Source organism: Berghia stephanieae, chromosome 4 (genome assembly GCF_034508935.2).
Source record: "Berghia stephanieae isolate SIO BIC M18660-M18661 chromosome 4, UCSD_Bste_1.3, whole genome shotgun sequence".
NCBI lineage: Eukaryota > Metazoa > Mollusca > Gastropoda > Nudibranchia > Aeolidiidae > Berghia > Berghia stephanieae.
Genome location: NC_088363.1, coordinates 39,997,973 through 40,017,557, shown reverse-complemented (window position 1 = coordinate 40,017,557; position 19,585 = coordinate 39,997,973). Strand labels below are relative to the sequence as shown.

Sequence of the window (19,585 nt, the reverse complement as noted above, 5' to 3'; positions counted from 1 at the left end):
TCTTTAATGCTGAGAGTAATGTTAGGTCCAAAATCAACAAAATCAATGTCATGTGACCATTAAAACTTCCTCTTGACATGTCTATTTGTAAACACTAACTACTAACCCCCTCTTCGTGGTCTCAACCAAGCGTCTTTGAAATTCTGATGATCCACAAGTTAATGAGTTTATAGGAATATGGGTATGTTTCGCTTATTTTTTTTGTGTGAAATAAACTCGATTTATTTAATATACAGCATTTTGTCCACTCGCTCTTTATTTATCCAGGAGCGAAAACAAACTGCTCATTGAAAGACACCTGAACCACTGAACCTGCTCTGCTGGCCTTCGCCTTTGTTATTTTAGCAACACAACTCTTTCCTCACCAGTGTAATGTTCTTTGTTATAAAATAAGCTTGAGGACAGAGACATCTCAATTTGACCAAGCAATGCTTTTAGCCTGCAGCTCACAAACTATAACTACCGGTCACTCAGTTGAAGGAGAGAGCTGAGACTGAGACACAGATTCAAGAACCACCAGCTCTTGTCTACCATGGGCATGGGCGGGAATTGGCTAGACTAAGTGACTATGTCTGTATGTAGGCACTTAAATGATGTGCTAAATCTGTGTCACAGTTCTCCCATTCACATGTGTGACCGCTAGTAACGCTAGTTATCGTTTGTGAGCTGTAGTAAGCTAACGCTGCCGTAAGCTAAAATCTTGACTTGGTTAAATTATAAATTGAGAATTGAGATATCTCTGGTGTTTATTTACAGAATTTGATAAATTCAATTAAACACCAAAATAAAGGGCATTGAACGCTCCATCATTTGGTACAATTACCGTTTCCCTCCTTAATTCATTCAGAAGATATTGTAATGGAAAGATAGCTTAATTTTAGTGGGCAAGAAAATCTTGTCAAGCCGTTTATCATCATTCATGAACAAATTCCCTTGAACTTGAAACTGAAACATAAATGATCATAAAATTCAATCATTTTACTTTCCAATGATATCATTTTCAACTATCAAAACTACTTCCCTGATACCCTTTGAGCATTCCATAAAATCATGCTCATTTCAAAATCTACCAAAGTAACGCCATTTCAGCTTGGATTGCTGTGATTACTTTTATCTATTATTAGAACATAATCACTTTCTATTTCGGAATTTTTTAGACAAGAACTAGAACATATGTCAAATGCCATTCCATTTTTCTGATGATTCTTTACAAAGCTATCTAGTGCTCCAGGAAAGTTAATTATCTAATCAGTTCTATGGGCATGGAAGAATCTATCTAGGAAGCTAAAATTTTGATAGAATCAACAAATTCAAATAAGTTGAAGTTGAATGAAGATAAAACTTAATTGATGTTATGTGAATAAGAAATTACCAACTGTCAGTCTATCTGTAAATGGGTGCACCATCCTTTCTACTGCCTATACTATTTAAAAAAATCTTAGTTTCTATCTTAATAATACCATGTCTTTGGAAATACAATTACAATTTATGTAAAATATCACCTTGTACCTGTGTATCGAAAGAAAATTGCTTCAATCAGAGATTATTTTTTCGTAGTGTTTTTATACACCTCCGTTGACGGTGTATCTTAACGGATCGTTTTTATACACCTCCGTCACGCATGCGCATCCCACCCAATTTCATCAGCGATATTGTGTTTCTGTATTTGGACATGGCGAAAGTTATATTGTGACATTTGTAGGATGTTTTTGTCAATAAACGTATATAAAAATAATAATTTAAAAAATCGAAATATAAAACCAGAAAATAGAAGTTGCATTGAAGGTAAAATAATGTTTTAGAAAGATCTTATTAAATGTGATCAACAGTCAGGTGGCTCCGTAGCGCAGTGGATAAGCTGTCAGGCTCTAACCTTGAAAGTACTGGGTTCGATTCCCATTGTCGACATTTTTTTCTTAATTGAGAAAGACATCATTTTTGTTGGGTTTTTTTTTTTTTGTTTTTCAAAAACTTTTGATCATGTTTAAAAAAAACAACTTCAATTTTAATTTTCTAGAATTATTTATTTATTTGAGATCAGTATTTGTGTGCCATTTTTCTTTTTACTTTTGATTTTTTATATTATTGTTATTATTCTTTAATTTATTATCATTGTATGTATAAACGCACATCAGTAATCTCTAAGCAGCATGCTAAACTACAATCTAAAACTATTTAAACCTCATGGACGTATGCAGCAACATTTTCATTAATTTACCATCACCGCCAACGGAGGTGCATAAAAACGGTGCGTTTTTGTACACCTCCAACGGAGGTGCATAAAAACGCCACCTTATTTTTTACTACTGATGTTGCCAGTAAACTCGACTAGGTACTCGAAGACTAGCGGATCTTGGCAAATTCGGCTCAGACTTAATACAGTCCCGTATAGGAAAGGAAAATTTGAACACTTCCGTTCCTAGCATTTTGTCCAGATTATCAAAGACATCCAAATAGTGGAATCAGTCCCCAAAGTTTGCAAGTAAAGAAGACAAAAATCGATCCCCAGGCAACCTGTCAGGATAATGGAGACATCGGGATTGTGGAACTGGAGAGACACGACTGTATTATATGTAATTTATTAACTTGACCCGTCACTAGAATTTATCATCATTTTTATTTTCATTTTTATATTTATATATTTGACTTTCTTTGAACCAGAGTGCACATTGCTAGCAGAGACCTGAGATGTGATTACAAGAGGAAGTGATTTATATTTAGGTAAGGAAATTATGAGGTGTCAAGTTCATTTATTGTATATTTTGTCTTTTGAAAATTTAACTCACTTTCATCTGGTTTAATCCAAATCTGCTGGGTTCCTTCCAAAATCATATTAAAGTGGCTCTCTACTTTCGTTTAAATATGGAAACAGATTCTATTTTAAAAAAATAAGATATCCATTTGATATATGTCCAGACCATTAAAACAAAATTGTCTCTGTTTGCGACGAATGGATTAAAAAAACAAAACAAATCAGTTCCTAAGTCATAAAGAATTTTGTTTATAGAACAATAATCTTACATAGTTTAGGATCTGGAACCAAGCATTTTCACATTATGGCTTTAAAGTGAAAATAAGGAAGAAGTACATATTTGGGTTACAGGGGCAGACTTGCTTCTTGGTCAGATTTAATTGATGTATGAGGTAGGAAGGTTGTGTGAAAAGATAATTTTTTTAGTGTTTGCCACAGAAATACCTAAATGCTAAGATATATTGAAAAAAAAAACAAAATATGGAAACATTCATTTTCATCAGATTCTCTGGGTGTATGATAAAAAATAATCACAAAACTGACTGTCCAACACAGAGTCTCTGAGTGTTGGAGAATTTTTGTGGTGAATGTTGCGAAATTGACATTTTGGCACGGCTGCATAAATTGATTTGTCAGAAGCCAAAACAAACTCATGACAAAAAATAGTAACAGAACTGGCAGTCCAGCACCAATTGAATATCAGACATAGTTTCACAAAGGTTCACAATTTGTGTCGACCAAGTATCATTAACTACAATAATGTTGATGCTAGATTGTCAGTTTTGGTTAGTTTTCCATTGTTCACACAGAGAAAGTGGTAAAACAAATTTTTTTTCCCCATAACTTTTCACAGTCTCTGTTGGAAAAATTTTGTGGTGAATGTTGCAAATCTGACATTTTGTCAAGGCTTCATAGAAAAATTAGTCATAAGCCAAAATTGGACAAACTTTTTTTCCCCCTCCCAGATTCTGGTTTTCAAAATGATTGAAAATGTCACTTTTTCAAGAAATGGATATATGACAAACCGAATGATATAATATTAATTTTAATGCATTAAAGTAACAATTCACTTTGAATATTGAATGATCAAGTTTAAAAAAATATTTTTCAAATATTTTACCATTTAAATATTGTAAAGTTTAACTTTTTGATTTTCATTTTTTCATTTTTGTTGTTTTTTGTTTGTTTCCTTTTGTTTATGGCACTTAATGTGAATGTGTGTGAGAAAAGTTTGGGTGCATATTTCTTTGGAGCAATATTGTATTCTAAGACATCTGAATGCTGTGTTCTAAGAAATCTTCAATTCATTGAAATAATATTGTATTAACCATTCAGACAGTTTTGAATCATTAAAAGCTATTTTCATTCCTATTTCTATTTTGAATATGGCTCATTTCTTCATACATGTAAAATATATGAGCACATTTTTATCTCAATCTTTCTGTTTGTAATTTTTTCCCTATTATTCAGGGCTGAGAATCTTCCTTCTCAAAATTTTTTTAATGAATAAAAGATACTCACCTCAACTGCAATTTTTTTTTTTTCCGATGACTACTATGTTACCAGTGTGCATCTGTGTGAATGTGTCTATGTCAATATTGTATTGTTATAAATGTGTAACCAAATGACAAATTGCCACTTTTTTGAGGACAGTAAAGTTTATTATTATTATTATTTATTATTATTATTATTATTATTATTATATTATTATTATTATCATTATTATTATTATTATTATTATTATTATTATTATTATTATTATTATTATTATTATTATTATTATTATTATTATTATTATTATTATTATTATCCTTACCACTAGTGCGGGGCGGTCCTTGGCAAGCTTAAGGACCACGGTCCTACGGTCCTTGGGAAATGAAGACCGCAAGGACCGGTCCCGGTCCTTTTCGACATTGAACATTCCTGAGAGACTGTTGGAAATTCGAACCGGTTTGACCTTTGAGACCGTGGGATCGTTCATTCTTGAACCGTTAAAGACCGCTACACGATGAAAACCGTGGTCTACAGGAGTAAAACACACGGAGTAGTCACACTCATTTCAAATTGTAACCTAATTAGAGAAGAGGGGTGATGCCTTCTTTATTTGCTCACCGTACTTCATTGTTACTTCGATAATTTAATAAAATTTGAAATTTATCCCCATTAACGGAGATAATGGCATCGCCCAAGGCGTTGATCGAGTTGTTCGTGGCGTTGATACACACACGCAACTCCTACCCTCCCCCCCCCCCCCCCACACACACACATTAGAGGGCAGCGAGCATTGAAGAGTAAGAGAGAGACGTGAAGTTATAATAAGAGGGGGTGGATGAGGTAATAAGAGGGGTCGATGGTGACTTTTCGCCAGATCTAACAAACTCAGCTACCCATTCATTGCTGAGTAGACAGGGATTCAGAAAAAAATCGACTGCACCCGGGATCGATCTCTGGCCCTTTGCGTATAAAGAGAGTGCTCTATCAACTGAGCTATCGGGGTCCCCAAATATTCTATTGGACTTTTTTAAAATTCAGACGTTATAACTGGGTTTTTTGGAGGGAAGAAACTAATGAAACTCATATTATTTGATTAGTAAAAACACCAAACGAAATTTTAATATTATTGTATTATTTTAAATGACAACACTGCGATAGAAAGGAGTGGTGACAAGAGATGGACAAAAGAAAACAAAAAATCGGATTTGCTACTTGCTAGGTTCGACACACACACACACACACACACACACACACACACAAACACACACATCTTTAGTAGTCACATACATTTCAAACAATAACCCATTAGAGAAGAGGGGTCATGCCTTCACCATAGATCATTGTCATTGCGATCATTATGGTGTAGTAAATTTTGAAATTTACCCCGTATAATGGAATCGTCCAAGGCGTGCGCCTCCTGTTCCCCCCATCTCACACACGAAAGGGCGGTTTGCGGAGTGGAGGTTGGTGGTCGTCTGCCTGTATGGTCGTCTGTGTCGTTTAGTGTATGGCAAAGGGGGGTGGGTGCGATTAATTAAGTGGGATGGGTGGTGATTGGTGGAAGATAGGCAACCGAAGCAACGAATCGCTGGGGAAGTAGTAGGCTATGGCGCGAGACCGTAGGACCGTGGTCCTTGCAAGGACCGCCCCGCACTAGTTGAAAGGTGATAAGAAGTGAGGACCGCCGCCGGTCTTCCCCTATGGGACCGGTCTTCGGTTCACAGCTAAAAGACCGTGGGACCGCGGTCCAGACCGGTCTTCAGCGCGGCACTACTTACCACCACTACTACTACAACCACCGTCACATCATCATCCCTACCACTACCACCACACCGACCACCACATAATCATTCCTGTCACCACTACTACTACAACCACCACCTCATCATCCTCTCTACCGCTACTACTACAACCACCACCACGTCATCATCACTACCACCCCTCCTACTACAATCACCACCACATCATCATCTCTACCACCACCACTACTACAACCACCATCACATCTTCAACCTCTGCACAACTACTACAACCACCACCACACCATCATCCCTAAGACCACTTCTACTACAACTACCACCACGTCATCATCCCTACCACCACTACTACTACAACCGCCACCACCATATCATCACTACCACCCCTACTACTACAACCACCACCACATCAACATCCCTACCACAACTACAACCACCACCACACCATCACCATCATCCCTAAGACCACTATTACTACAACCTTCACCACGTCATCATCCCTACCACCACCACCACTACTACTACAAATACCACCATATCATCCTCCTTACCACTACTACTACAACCGCCACCACATCATCATCCCTACCACAACTACAACCACTACCACATCATCATCCCTACCACCCCCCCTACTACAACCACTACCACACCATCATCCCCAACACAACTACAACTACAACCACCACATCATCCCTACCACCACTACTGCTACAACCACCACCACATCATCATCCCTACGTACAATCACCATTACTACAATCACAATATATTGTAATTAAACTTTCAACTTTTGAAATTCCGTCCAGTGGAGTCAGAAATTGACGCGAGACACATTATTATGGATTGCATCTCATTAAATTTTAATGAAATTCAAATTCATAGGTTATCGTTGCATGGATGGGCCTTGATCTATTTGCTGAAAAATTTCCTCCTTTTTTGTGACCGTCATTCTCACCCCTGGTTATTATTTTTCCCCAGGAACCAAACCAGAATAGTTGGATTTCATTTCTTTATTTGATACAAGGTTAGATTATCTTTTCAATTAATTTTATCTCTCTGTGTTTTTATTATAACTTTATTTTAAATTTTACTTTGTCTAAAGGGAGGGGGGGGGGGGGTGGTCTTCGCACTTTTCTCCAACACTTTAAAGAATGTTGTGACATCGTTTGCATCTTATTTCACTGAGATCATATTAAAAAGAATTATCCTGCATGAACACAGGTTATTGAATGTTTAACACTGACTAACGGCTCTTCATATTTAATTCTTTTCGGGGGTTTTTCTGGTGGCAAAATGCTTAAATTTGATGAAATATCTTTTTTTTAAAATCAGCTTACAGGGCGAAACCTCATTGAAATTTTTTGCTTTATTTACTCATTTTTAATTGGTTTCATATTGAAATTCTGTATACTTAATAATACTTAGCATGATGGTTACTTCTAAATTGTTAATCAAAACCAAGAAGATGTATTGTACGCTATTTAAATGTTGGCATGGATTAGGTGCCAAATTTTTTGTATTTTTTTCCAAGATTTGATCATTTATCATCACCATCATTGTCCCATAATCATCTTGATCTATCCACAGATTACTCTATATCATGCCAATATTATACTCGGTTATCGCAAGAGGGACGACTGTCCTGGCCAAATATGCAAGTTGTGCAGGCAATTTCTCAGAGGTTACAGATCAAATTCTGTCCAAAATTACTTCAGAGGACACTAAGCTGACTTATTCTCATGGAAGGTAGAGCTAAAGATATACATATATTCATATTATTATTTTTGCGACTGTGTGCGCTTGTGGTATGACAATCATCTTTGGATCGGAAGGTCCACGATTTGCATCCCACTCTGAGCAGTGCAAAGTTGAGTCCTTCGAAAAGGCTCTTTATTCACATTTTCTCATCGTACTCAGGTGTAAAATAAGTACCTGGTCGTTATCAGCATTGTTTCTGTCGAAAAAGAAACTACTATCGCCTAACAAGTGTCATGTTTCGTCCTACATGTTTAAGTGTTGCTATTGGCAAGTGACCCCTTGTCAAGCGCTTTGACTTTGAGCAGCTTTAGTGGATATTGTGTGTTAAAATTGATTTTTTATTTTTATTTAATGCACATATTCTTGCAAATGCATTGGTCAAATTGATTACCCAGGAGTCAGAGCTAGACACACAAACAAGCTAGATTTTGACAGTGCGGATGGTTTCCACAATTTTGGAGTCAGAGGCGGAATTTCCTCCTTTTAAAATATTCCATTTGTCCCAATCACTTTATTAGCCTTGAAAGACTTGATGTATGCTGGATTGAATAGGTGCAGTTTCCAACTGTCCAGAATTTAACTAGATTATCAATAGTAGTTTAGGGTTAGTGCTGTAAAAATGGGGCTTAAAGACAATCGTTTAAAATTGTCCTCCTTTATCATTTTTTTTTTTGGTAACATCAGCACTGTTTTGGGTATTATAGCCTTCCACACTGAGCTGTGCAAAATTAAGTCCTTTGAAAAGACTCTTTACTCACATTCTCTTACCATACTCAAGTGTAAAATAAGTACCTGGCCTCTAACAGCATTATCTCTTTCGAAAGAAAGTGTAATTTTGCCCTACAGACGTCATGTTTTGTCCTACATGTAAAGTGTTGCTGTTGGCTAAGGACCCCTAATAAATCATTAGACCTATGGAGCCAAAGTTTATCCATTTTTCAATCGTGAAACGGACAGTAGCAATTGCTTTCTACCCTTTGGATCACACTAATCTATTGCAAAGTGTTTTCTGCCAAATCTAACAGACCCAGCTACACAGTCACTACTGGGTGGACAGGAAGTAGGGGGGGGGGGGTGTAAAAAAAAATAATCTCAACTTTGTCTGGAATCAATCTCGGTTCCTTTGTATGTGAAACGAGTGGTCTACCAGCTGAGATATGTGGACTGACCCCCAATTGAAATGATTTGTTTTGATCATTAACTGTATACTTTGTTCTGTTTTGATCCCTTTTATTGAATGCATTGATGTCCTTATCATCATTGAACCCATCAATTTCTGGTAGTAATCATGTTAAAGATAGACCATCTTTTAATACATTTCAATTTCTGTTTCAGCTACCTGTTTCACTATGTAACAGAAAACAGAATCGTTTACCTCTGTATCACTGACGATGTGAGTATTATCATTACTGCCATCCTCATCCTTCTTTTTCTGCTTCTTCCTTTTCTTCTTCTTCTTGTTATTCTTATTCCTTTTCTTCTTCTTCTTGTTTTTCTTCTTCTTTTTCTTCTTCTTCTTCTTCTTCTTCTTCTTCTTCTTCTTCTTCTTCTTCTTCTTCTTCTTCTTCTTCTTCTTCTTCTTCTTCTTCTTCTTCTCTTCTTCTTCTTCTTTTTCTTTTCTTTCTTCTCATTATTATTATTATTATTATCATTGTTATTATCATTATTATTATTATTTTATTATTATTTTATTATTATTATTATATTATTATTATTATTATTATTAGAGGGGTAAAATAAAGGCTATTAGGTACAGGCAGTATCTTTTATACTTATTATACTACCGTATTGTATTTTTAGATTTGCCAGTAATTCTGTGCTCGATAATAACAATTTAACATTGGCTTCATGGAATAATGGTAATCACCAAACCTATGTTTTAAAAGAATATATTAGGATGATTATCATTACCTGATAGTATCAAGAGAGATTTAAAGTTACATCAATTTTTGTTGTCGATATTCTAGAATTGTATCTAATAAATTATACTCGCTATGAAAGTCAAATGTCAAAAAAGGACTGAGTATTACATATTACAATCTAGCAGATTTTCTTCATATTAATTGGAGTCAAGGGGATGATAGAATTAGCCTGAAATAAAAAAGAAGGTTTGCAAGTTACTCGTATATCAGTCTGTCAAAAATAGTTTTATAATTTTTAGATTTGCCAGTAACTCTGTCCTCGATGATAAAAATTCTACATTGGCCCAACCTTTTTTAAAAAATTGATTATTATTGTTGTGAGAAATTTATACATAAAGATTTGAGAAAATCATTTTATTGTCGTTTTTCATGGAATTTGTTTCTAACAATATCCTACATTTGTTGTTCAAGTAAGTGTATTTGACTAATATTGTTGCAATATGTATGCCCAATAATTCAGTTTAATTTTAAAATAACTTTGTTAAGTTTTACTTGGTATCAACTTCTATGTGTATTTTGTTTACAGATTTTTTGTTCAATTTTTGTTTTCAGGATTTTGAGAGAGCAAAAGCATTTGTCTATCTTGGTGAAATCAAAAGGAGGTATGAATGTGTTGAATAACATTGTCGTGGCATTGTTCTTGACAACATAACATTATAAAATGCATGCTAGGGCATTCATTCATGACTGATATTGCATGGCAGTTTTTTCTAAGTTACATTAGTGTAAATTGTTAGGTGAGCATTAATTATTTTGTTCTTTAACAATTCAAACAATAGTAAGTAAAGTCAGTAAATAGATTGATGACAATGATCATAAAACTTTTGGCCCAAACTGTTGTAGATTGAACAACGCTATTACTTTAAAAAATATGCCTGTCTGCCACAACATCATAAGATATTGTCGCCTAGGCATTCCACAAAAGAATATAGATAATTCATCAAACAAAACGCTGATATCAACAGGAATCACCCATTTTGTCCAAGTGAGCAAATTGGGGGTTAATAATCTTGCCCAAGAAAAAAAATGAAAGTCTGAAGCGGGGCTTGAACCCGGGACCTTCCTGGTCACAGTGCAATGCCTTAACCACTCGGCCACTTCACCCCCCACATTATTACAAGCTGGAGATAACCTGTGATTTTACTCTACTCAACAAATGACATCTTAATTTTTTCATCTCTTGCCTGTAACAGGTTCCAATCTCAGTATGGGTCGAGAGCGCAGACTGCCTTGCCATATGCTATGAATAGTGACTTTTCTCGGACCATGGCATCTCAAATGGTAAACTTTTAAAAGAGTGCTACAGTCTAGATGTCATTTAAACATGTCAAGTAGTTCATTTCTTTTTTAAAAAAATTAAAATGTAGTAATTGATCTATTAAATTTCTAGTTTTATTTTGTTCTATTTATTTATTTATTTATTTTACTATGAAGGGATTTTTGTAAAAACAATGAAAAAAATTATTTTTGTCATTTTTTAAAAACCACCTTATAGATTAAAGAGATTTCTTTGATATTTACTTTATCATCTGATTTGAAACATTCATTTGACAAAATATTCAAGAATACCAGTTAGCGGTGATTCCTTGCGACATGCTTTGAATACTGTGAAAAATCTAGATAAGGGCATCAGCACATGGTGATACTCTCCTGCTTTTTGGGTTAATACAGTCATTTTTCAATGATATTGTAATGTGACTTTCAGATATTATAGACTCTACTCTGTGTTTCAATGAATGTGATTTTTGTCTTATTTTCAGAGAGGAATTTCCAATGCCAGAAAAGACCACCTGACCAAAGTGCAGGACCAGGTAGATGAGCTCAAGGACATCATGGTCCGCAATATTGGTTAGGGCACATACTTTAGCTTGTTTTGTTTTTTTGTTTGTTTTTTTAGAAAGATCGTGTGGGGGGAGGGGGGGATTTTGTCTTGTATTTTCTTTCTGTTTTGTCTGGTACTGTTTCCTTCACACAATATCAGATTTAAAGTGGGCTAGACCAATGCTTTTCAATTTGGATGTATTGTACATCGCAGGGTGTACCAATTTTTGTAAAGGGTTGTACCACTTTGGTATGGTGTAAAATGTGAGCATTTATATAGCGCAATATCCATTAAAATATGCTCAAAGCGCTTTACAAAGTGTCCCTGACCAACAGCAACACTTAACATGCAGAATAAGATACAACGCCTGTTAGGCGATTTTGCAATTTTTTCGACAGAGGCAATGCTGTTAACGAATAGTTACTCATTTTACACCTGAGTGCAGTGAGAGAATGGGAGTAAAGAGTCTTTTCCAAGGACTCAACTATGCGCCGAGCGAGGCTCGACCCAGTATCTTCCGATCCGAAAGCGAGTGTCATACCACTAGACTGGTGGAGATGTACAACATATCAGCATAAAACAATATAGTCACTCTACAAAAGCTACTTCATATATTATGTAATGGATGCACTTTGAATGGATTTTGATATATTTATTAACTCACAATGTATTTTTTCCACATTAAGATCGATGCAATTTTAAAGCACTGTGACACTAGGGTGTACAGGCTTTTAAGTAAAAGCTGAAAGTTTGAAGGATTTCAAAGTTGACCAGCACTGGACAAGAATCTCATACGACATTTAAAGGGTTAATCATAATCTCGTGTCATTTCAGATCATCTGGCAGAGCGTGGGGAGAAATTGGAGCTACTGGTGGATAAGACAGAGGATTTGAGTGCAAATGTAAGTGGACACCGCCCATTTGTGGGTAGTGGATCATTGATCAATGACCTTTTGGAGGGTTGACTCTTTGCTTGTCTGCTGTCTATTTTTTACTTTAACCTTTAATTATTTTTAAGTCTTTTTCTCAGAAGGAGATTATTTAGAAGAGGATATCCTCAGGCATATTTATGTCTGGGAGATGATATTTAACATTAGACCGACCTGCTGCAGCAAATGATTTAAAGATTGACCCCAAATATGAACAAAAAAACAAACCATCTTTTTCAGCGTTATGGAGGTATTTTGGTAATTCATAGATTTAGTGACTACTATTTTTTAATAATAATAATGATAATAATAATGTTGAAAACTTATATAGCGCTATAACTCCGAGACACTATACTTTAAGTGCTTAAATTCCAAATTTTTACTCCTAATATCTTACTTTAAATAAAAATAAGAAGTAGGCAGGTCTTGATGTATTGTCTTTTAAAAAAAATAATCTCTTTTCTAACAAATGAAATGCTACTGCACCTAGGAACAAAAGCCCAAAAGAAACTGCTAGGAATATTCAATAACAGCTGAACATCAGGAAGAATTCCTCAAATATGGAGAGAAGCAGGCAAGGTGCCTATCAATAAGAAAGGCAAGGATAAACACAAAGCCGCCAACTGTCCCTCCATCAGTTGCTTAGGGAAATTGATGGAAAGGATTGTCAACACCAGACTCTCTGGGTACTTGGAAAAGAACCATATCCTTGCACATAAACAAGCAGACTTCCGACCAAACCACTCCACTGAGGACCAAGTGACACGTGTCTCACAAAAAATAAAGACGCTTTCCAGGAGAAGAAACAAACTGTAGCTGTTTGGATAGACATGACAAAGGCATTCAACACAGTTTGGAAGGAAGGACTGAAACTCAACCAAATTGGAGCGAACTGCAACATGAAGAAATGGATTTCACAATATTTTAACAACCGGAAAGCAAAGGTACATGTAGATGGAACCACAGCCACAAGAAGATCCTTAAACAAGGAGTTCCTCTAGAAGGCATTCAAAGTCCAACACTCTTTCTAATCTTTGTCAATCACATTGTAAAGGATCTTCCACATATGCATGGAACCAAGTATGCAGATGACTTTGTGATCTTTAAATTCAACGGGCCATAACAAATTTAGGAACGAAGGATAACATTAAAAATTAATGGCCATTCACTCCCCATGAAAATAGCCCCACATACCTAGGACTTTTTGGGGAAAGTAAGGTACTGCAGAGTAAAATACTTTGAGCATTGTAAATGTTTTAGCGATGGGCTGTATCTAGATTTGTGTATTCATTTTACTTATTATCTTGTATCATCCAGTCTGTGACATTCAAGAAGACAAGCAGGAATCTTGCCCGTTCTATGTGGTGGAAGAATATCAAACTAACCCTCATCATTGTTGTTGTCCTCATTGTGAGTATTTTATTCTCCAAGCTGATCAGCTTTTTACCTCTATCAGACATAGCATGCTGGGTGGGGTTCCTGGCCTCCTATAGGGGGCAGGGAAGTCGCTTGCTGTGTCCTTTATACCCCTATATCTGTTTTTCAACTTACTTTTAGTTCTTTCCCATGTATAGTTATAGTTTTGGGAGGCGATATTTTTTTCCTTGTAAATCATCTGTCTATTATGTATTGTTATGTTGGTTTGAATGTATAATGTAAGCATTTGAGTGTGTTCCTCTTAGTGGGATCCTGTAATCTCTGTGTCTGGATGAGACTTTTAGGTGATCTCAAACAATGCACAATGATAGTATGCTCTTGGAATCTACATCTGTTCCCGATTTGCACCATTCCCCTTTGTCTTACACTTTCTTGTGTGCTTTTTAATTTTGTAAATCTAGATTATTTTTATTTTTAATTTTTAAAAAAGTAACTTTCCTATTTTCCTCCTTTTTACTGAAATGACCTAAATCTGTCGCAAGTGCCGTAATAGTAAAACCCTCATAAACATAAAAACAAACATAGCATGTAAGATTATGGATAAGAATAATAATAATAATAATAATAATAATAATAATAATAATAATAATAATAATAATAATAATAATAATAATAATAATAATAATAATAAAATAATAATAATTGTAATAATTGTAATAATAATAATAATTGTAATAATACTGAAAACTTATAACACGCATTATAACACGATGTCTGATAGTTGTAATGATTCAGTAATCAGAATTGAAATTTGCAGTGGGAAGTGTATGAAGTTTGTTGTCTATTTGAAGTAAGCTTGCGGAATTTCAGATTTTCATTTCACCTTTTAAAAAAAATGATTCTTATCCTGTCATTCCAGGTTCTCATCTACATCATTGTGTCCATTTCCTGTGGTGGTCTGGACTGGCCCTGTACCAGGAATTGATAACTTTGTCAACTGCTCCATTCTTATCCACACACACACACACAATGATATTCATAGGTTGTTTTGTAACACTAGCAATAATTCGTATTTATCATCAATGGATCAATTAAGAGCCTGCCTCTGATGCTGACGAAACCTGCAGTGAAATTTAAACAACAGTATTTTTTTTTTCAGATGGTCAAACCTTGAATATTTTTCCCACTGTCCCAAATTGAAATGAATTCATAATTCATTTAGAATTTTCTACGCTAGTTTATCGATTGCATTGGTAGATATTATTTTTCTTAAAATCTTATTTTATTTATTATTTTTTGGAAACTACAAATTGTCATTGTAGCAGGTCAGATTTTATCAGACTGGCTTTATATTAATTTGAATATGAATGAACTGTTATGTTATTTATTGATTTATATATATCTTTTTAAAATTTATGTTCCTTTCTTTCAATGACAGTGTTAGTTTTTTTGTTTTTTCTATTACATATTTAATGAAATAATGTAACAGACAACAAGATCACTTGGGTCACAGCACTATTAAAAAAGAACAATAACCATATTTTCCATGATACTAGGTAGGCCTACATTTTTTATTTAAAAACAAACAAAATTCTTTTGATTTTTAAACTAATATGTTGTTCCTGAAAGCATCTCGATTCCAATTATTTATTGGTGAAAAAGGTTTAATGAAATGTAGTATAACATGCAACAAGGTCATTTTGGGCTCCAGGGCTTAATACAAAGAAGAAAAAATAATCTTTGTGTTCCCTGGTGCCTTTAAAAAAAAAATAATAAAGAAATCGTTAGATTTTTCACGAGTTTGACTCCATACAAATACCTGAATTCCAATTCATTTTAGTTATTCAAATTCATTTTGTTTATTTTATATGATTTTAGAAAGCCGAAATACCATGGGATGTGGGATTTTTACTTTTTACAAGAATAACTAGTTTTTTAAATTTTTTAAAAAAATAATTTTTTTTGGGAATGATAATTTGATTTATGCACTCAGTTTTTGTTGTTGTTGTTTTATTATTTGGTTTTCATTTTTCTCTCATGTCAAAATACAGCAATGTTTGTGTTTTTTTTACAATCCATCGCAAGTAGGCTCTCTGATTAGTTTTATTCCTGATGAAAGAATGGTTTTAAAAAATTATCATCTAGAGAGAAAATTCTGGTTCTCATCATTTGTCTTAATTAAAGGGCTCGCACCGTATTTATTATTTAAACAAATACAATTCATGAAAAAGAGAATTGTGATGTTACTTGTTTCTTTCACTCTGTTTACCTATGTAGCATGACAATTACTTATTTCATATTATTCCATATGATAATCTTAGTATTAGTATATATGATATATCATTCTGTGTTGAGTAATTATTGTTTGGTTTATGAAGCGTATACGAGTGTTCTATTTGTTTTCAGTGGAAATGTTTTTTCTGCCAGTTTCATTCAATCATAACATAGGGAAATTTTACAAAATGTTTTTTTTGTTTTTTGTTGTTGTTTTGTTTTATATACTTTGATATTCACAAATGGACTTCCATTAATATCATGCTATTTCTAAAACATATTGATAAAAAAGTATATATTATGTGTGTGTGTGTGAGCGAGAGAAAGAGAGAGAGAGCGAGAAAAGAGAGATTTTATACATGTGTGTGTGAGTGAGAGAGAGAGAGAGCGAAAAAAGAGAGAGAGAGATTTTGTTTGTGTGTGTGTGTGTGTGTCAACCAAGCATTGCCCGGCTTTGACTTTCATAAATGTTAAATGTTATATTAATGTTTGTTTCAATGTAACAACTTCACAGCTGAAAACGCATAGGCACAACATAATCTTTACTGTATCTTTTCGTCTTGTGAATGTTGTGTTATTTTTCTGTTACAAAAAAATGTGAATATATGATAGATTTGAAGTGTTGCAAGCGCCTTCATATTTCTTAAAGTAATTATGAGCATCAAAATTTACTAGGCTTGACTGAAAAGAATTGACGCCTATCGGATCTTTCCGATTGTATTAAACGCAGTGTACACCTTAGATCAAAGCAATAGAACTCACATATATATAAAGAACAGAAAATTTAGGACTAATAAAAGATGTTGACTTTGAGCAGAAGTTGGTTTTATGCAGATTTCACTGTAGTTCCTTAGGGCAGTTCTTCTCTCGGATCTTCAACGGCTTCATTTGAATGATTGTCCCACTCTCTCCATGTGGAAAGTCTGTAAACAGCTTTTGTACTGGCATTCTTACAATATTTGTCACTGCCCAGGGCCAGTTTCAGTTGGTCACATGTATTCACATTTGATCTGGAAAGCTCAAATCTGAATCTCTGGAAGGATCAAATGGTTTCGAAACAACTTTATTTCATTTTTTAGTTTTTTACCTTTAAGTAAGTGAAAAAAGATACCAAACACTTATTTTTTCATTGTGGAACAATATAATGTGAGTCTCTTCGTAGTTTGAATAGACAATACACTTTCATAGACCAAGAAGCAAGGGAGGGGGTCTCTTTAATTTGCCATTATAATTGTTGTATTTTACATATTATATTTATATAAACCATGACTTTGCTAAATGTTTTGTAACAGCTCTTTAATTCTGTTGAGTTGGTTCAACTTATTTCACAGAGACCCCATTCATCCACTATATCATAGAGGAATTCCACTATCCTCGGGGAAAGCTGACAAAATCCTCTGCTATCATCGTTTCGTTCGCATTGAGAGATTCTGACACCCGATTATTCTTTTATATTAAATCACATGTTTTGCTTCATAAGGTTTATCATCCGACTCCATAAGCCATCTGTGAGAAAGATTCGAAGCCACAAATTAGGGAGCAGGCAGGCACTGGTGTTAGGTAAAAATCTGAAAAGGTGTGTATGAAACAGTGCCAGACAAAGCAGAGAAATACAAGAATTAAACATCCCCAAAAATCAACTGCCTCGACTGGGGCAGGTGGATTTTTCATGTATTTTTCTTTCTACTCTGTCTTGCATTGTTTTCATACACCCCTTTTCAGATTTATATTTTGAGAAAGATTTTAGTGGTTTTTCTTAGGATTAAAAACTAATACAAGTTTTGTTATTGTCAAAAGTGGAATATTGGTAGTTTTTCATTGGATGAAAAAAAAACTAATAAAAGTTAAGTTATTGTCAAAAAGTGGATTACGGGAATACAATCCAAACTATTTATTGTCTTTCACGGCCCTGCATATTAATACTAAAAGTTTCTTTTACCTTGAAAAACAGATATGTATTTTATAAAAAAAGGTTTATTGAGAATTCACACTGAACCCTGATTGGGAGTACACATAGGCAACCTGTTTTAAAATCTCGTGTTTAGTAGCTTTGTTTTTCGTATTGCAATGTTTCTGCCTCTTCTGTGAAATTGTGTCAACAAAATCGTTTGTGAACATGAAAACAAAAGTCAAAAGTGCTTTCAATTGTTTGATTTTTTTATATTTTAAATCGGATATGAATTATAATATTAAACATTAATATACTTTTATGCAACCATGATCAGATTATCCTTTAATTATAATGGATAATTTTCATTGAATAACTACATAACGTTTTTTTTGCCAGCAAGGTTTCAATTCAACGGGAAAGTTTGCAATGTTAATTGTTATTCTATTCATACCAAATGTGTAAATATTTCAATCTGAGTCGAAAGATGTTGTGATAGAAAGTATTGATCAATTCGTGTATTTTTTAATGGGTTTGGTTGCTGCTTAGTTTTCTTAACATTTTTTCGTCTCTAATTATTATTGCTTGAATTTTCCTTATGACATCAACAATATCAACAAATAAATGTATTGATTATCAAATAAAACTTCATCAGAAATGGAAAAAAGGAAAAAAAAAAAAAAAAGGTTTATTGTTTCATTGACCTTGTCCTTTCATCCATTCTTTTTCTCTCACTTGTCCTTGCCCCTTTCCTGACCTCCCATGGTGGGCAGGGAAGTACATACGTATGTCCTCTATCCCCTTATATCTGTTTTCCAACATGCTTTCTGTCTTTGTCTTGGAATGTTACTTGGTTTTGTCCTAGTCCTAGCCCTTGCCGGAGTCCTGGCTGGGAGGGAAACAGTCAAATGCATATTGTTTTGGGAGAAGATATTTTTTTCCTTGTAAATCATCTCTCTGTTATGTATTATTATATTTGTTATTTTGAATGTATCATGTAAGCATTTGAGTGTATTCCTCTTTGTTGGATTTTGTGCTTGTGTCCAGATGGGATTTATAGGTGATCTCAAACTAAGTACATCGGTGGTATGCTCTTGGAATCTACATCTGATCCTTATTTTGTTCCCAGTTCCCCTTTGTCTTACTTTCTCTTGGGTGCTTTAATTGTAACTTATTACTATCCCATTTTCTTTCTTTTTACTGGCGCTGATATAACCTAAATGTGTTGCAAGCGCTGTAAAACCCTTAAAAACAAAACAAATGTTCTTTACAAGCATTTGAGTGTAACCTTTTCACAGGAATATTGTCTGGGTGGGGATCCTGACCTCCCAGAGCGGGCAGGGAGGTACATACTGTGTCTTCTATCCCCTTATATCTGTTATCCAACATGCTTTCTGTCTTTGTCTCGGAATGAGATTACTTGGTTTTGTCCTGGCACTGGCCGAATCCTAGCTGGGAGGGAAACAGTCAAATGCATAGTTATTGTTTTGGAGATGATATTTTTTTCCTTGTAAATCATCTCTGTTATGTATTATTATTTTTATTTTGAATGTATAATGTAAGCATTTGAGTGTGTTCCTCTTTGTTGGATTTTGTGCTTGTGTCTGGA

General features: G+C 34.5%; 1 protein-coding gene across 2 annotated transcripts; it reads left to right on the top strand.

The window, feature by feature from the left end:
• The first annotated feature begins 23 nt into the window (after positions 1-23).
• Positions 24-18,662, top strand: LOC144970553 (vesicle-associated membrane protein 7-like). 2 transcript variants are annotated; one of them, XM_078910312.1, is made up of 11 exons: positions 24-181; positions 2,662-2,721; positions 6,985-7,030; positions 7,594-7,752; positions 9,100-9,157; positions 10,239-10,288; positions 10,880-10,967; positions 11,447-11,534; positions 12,343-12,410; positions 13,755-13,847; positions 14,734-18,662. In XM_078910312.1, exons 4-11 carry the CDS (start codon positions 7,607-7,609, stop codon positions 14,797-14,799), a joined length of 657 nt encoding a protein of 218 aa, XP_078766438.1. In that variant the 5' UTR covers positions 24-181; positions 2,662-2,721; positions 6,985-7,030; positions 7,594-7,606; the 3' UTR covers positions 14,800-18,662. The 2 variants fall into 2 exon arrangements, with proteins under 2 accessions (XP_078766438.1, XP_078766439.1); XM_078910313.1 differs by lacking the exon at positions 6,985-7,030 and having other exon boundaries at positions 65-181.
• Positions 18,663-19,585: the final 923 nt, after the last annotated feature.